General features: G+C 36.0%; 1 protein-coding gene across 1 annotated transcript; it reads left to right on the plus strand.

Annotated features, from left to right (window-relative positions):
- Positions 1-431: 431 nt before the first annotated feature.
- Positions 432-2,006, plus strand: LOC106780575 (transcription factor bHLH61). The gene is made up of 4 exons (XM_014668877.2): positions 432-1,066; positions 1,259-1,414; positions 1,506-1,673; positions 1,754-2,006. Exons 1-4 carry the CDS (start codon positions 485-487, stop codon positions 1,838-1,840), a joined length of 993 nt encoding a protein of 330 aa, XP_014524363.1. The 5' UTR covers positions 432-484; the 3' UTR covers positions 1,841-2,006.
- Positions 2,007-2,243: the final 237 nt, after the last annotated feature.

The following is a 2,243-nucleotide window of genomic DNA, read 5'->3' on the forward strand; positions in this document are numbered from 1 at the left end:
GCAAATCCTTAATTGATTCAATTTTGCAAAAGTAGGGACTTAATTGAAACGTTTTAAAATACTGGGACCTAATTGAGAAAACCCAACACAAACAGGGACATTCTAAATGATTAAACCAATAAACTTTGTATTAATTTAAATTCTCTTTAAAAGAGCTAATCAATCTATTCTTGTTTTAAAAATACTTTGTTTGTTTTGGATAATCATAAGTTAGATTTTGAATAAGTAGATTTTGAATTTATATATTAATATATAAATTTCATTATATATATATATATATATATATATATATATATATATATATATATATATATATATATATATATATATATAGAATATAATATATAAAATAAAATTTTAAGAATATTTTATGTAAAAATAAATTAGTAAAAAGCTTGGCTTAAGGACCTAAAATGTAAATAATCTTTTGAAGTTTGGAAAACATTATTAAGGTGAGAGAGAGTGTGTGTGAGAAAGAAGAGAGATGGAGCTTTCTCAGCTTGGTTTCTTAGAAGAATTGGTAGCTCCAAGAAGAGAAACATGGAATGCTTTGTCCAGTGGGTTCTTGGAGCTATTGTCTAATGGTTGGAGTTTTGACACTTTTCTTGAGAACCCATCTTTCCCCATCTCTAACACCCTCTTTGGTGCATTTTCAGCACCAATAGACCGCAGATTTGAATGCCCTTTCACCAATGAAGTACCACCATACCCATTTCCTGATGCCTTCACAATGTCATTGCCAGAGCTTGAACCTGGGAACGATGATCCCTCACCTCCACTCCCACCCACACTCGAGGATGAAGATATTGGCTTTTATCACACCAACAATAACAACTTTCAAGAAATCAAGAGTGTCTGCAAAGTTGAGGAACATGGTGTTGAGAATCTACAAGCCACAGAGATTCCACTCTTCAACACAGCCATGTCTGATGATGTAGAGAGAAAAGACAAGTCCAAAAAGCTAGAGGGACAGCCCTCAAAGAATCTCATGGCAGAAAGGAGGAGAAGAAAGCGTCTCAATGACCGTCTTTCCATGCTTAGGTCAATAGTCCCCAAAATCAGCAAGGTGATTTCCAACACAATATCTTTTTCTTTTTTTCAACCCTGACTTTTCCCCAATAGTAATATCTGAATCAGTATAAACAAAATTGGAATTCTCGTGTTTGGCTTACATCCATAACCTGACCCATGCTTGGTTTCTTTGTTTTCTTGATTTGCCGTGTGACACACTGAACTGAGCAATATCAACTTTTAACAGATGGACAGGACCTCTATTCTCGGGGATACTATAGACTACATGAAAGAGCTTTTGGAAAGGATTGGCAAGTTGCAAGAACAAGAGGTGGAAGAGGGCTCAAGTCAGATTAATCTGTTGGGCATTTCAAAGGACCAACTCAAACCAAATGAAGCAATTGTAAGAAACTCCCCCAAAGTACTCTGCCAAACCAAACCCCCTGACTTAAAGCATAATCACAGACCCACTTTCTCAATAAATATATTTGCAGTTTGATGTTGAAAGGAGAGGCCAGGACACTAGGATCAGCATTTGCTGTGCCACAAAGCCTGGATTGCTACTATCAACCGTCAATACATTAGAAGCATTAGGCCTTGAGATTCAGCAATGTGTTGTAAGCAGCTTCAATGACTTTTCAGTGGAAGCATCTTGTTCTGAGGTCTGTATGCTATTTGGTCCCTTCAATCTTAATTGCATGCTTGAAACTCTACCGTAAACTTACTCTTTTCATGGTCATAGGTTGGTGAACAGAGAAATAGCATTAGCCCTGAGGAGATAAAACAATCACTATTCAGAAATGCTGGGTTTGGTGGGAAATGTCTCTAGGAGAAAGATGGGAAATTGATAAAACAATTTGCAGATGGTGTTAAAGAAGCAACTTTCCTTCTTTAGTTTGTAATACATGGAATAGTGAAGTAGAAGTTTTAGTGAGATTCAGAATAAGCTGGTTTTGATGACGATTTCTTTCTTTAAGCCACACCTTGTGTTTTAACATATACTGGGGTGCTATCCTTTAGTATGCTGCAAGTTCACCTTTTGAAAAGAAGTGTGTTCTTTTTTAACAAGGGATTTATAATGAAGGAGAATTATTGCAAAGCCCACAATTAAGTGGAATCAACTTGATTTTCCATGGATACGTAAGCATGCTGCTACTTCAAAATATCGTTTTCTGGGACCTTAAAACAATAAATGTCTGTTTCATTATTCCTATTGCCCAGGCTTTGACCCC

The sequence above is a fragment of the Vigna radiata genome, unplaced genomic scaffold (assembly GCF_000741045.1).
Source record: "Vigna radiata var. radiata cultivar VC1973A unplaced genomic scaffold, Vradiata_ver6 scaffold_447, whole genome shotgun sequence".
NCBI classification, from domain to species: domain Eukaryota; kingdom Viridiplantae; phylum Streptophyta; class Magnoliopsida; order Fabales; family Fabaceae; genus Vigna; species Vigna radiata.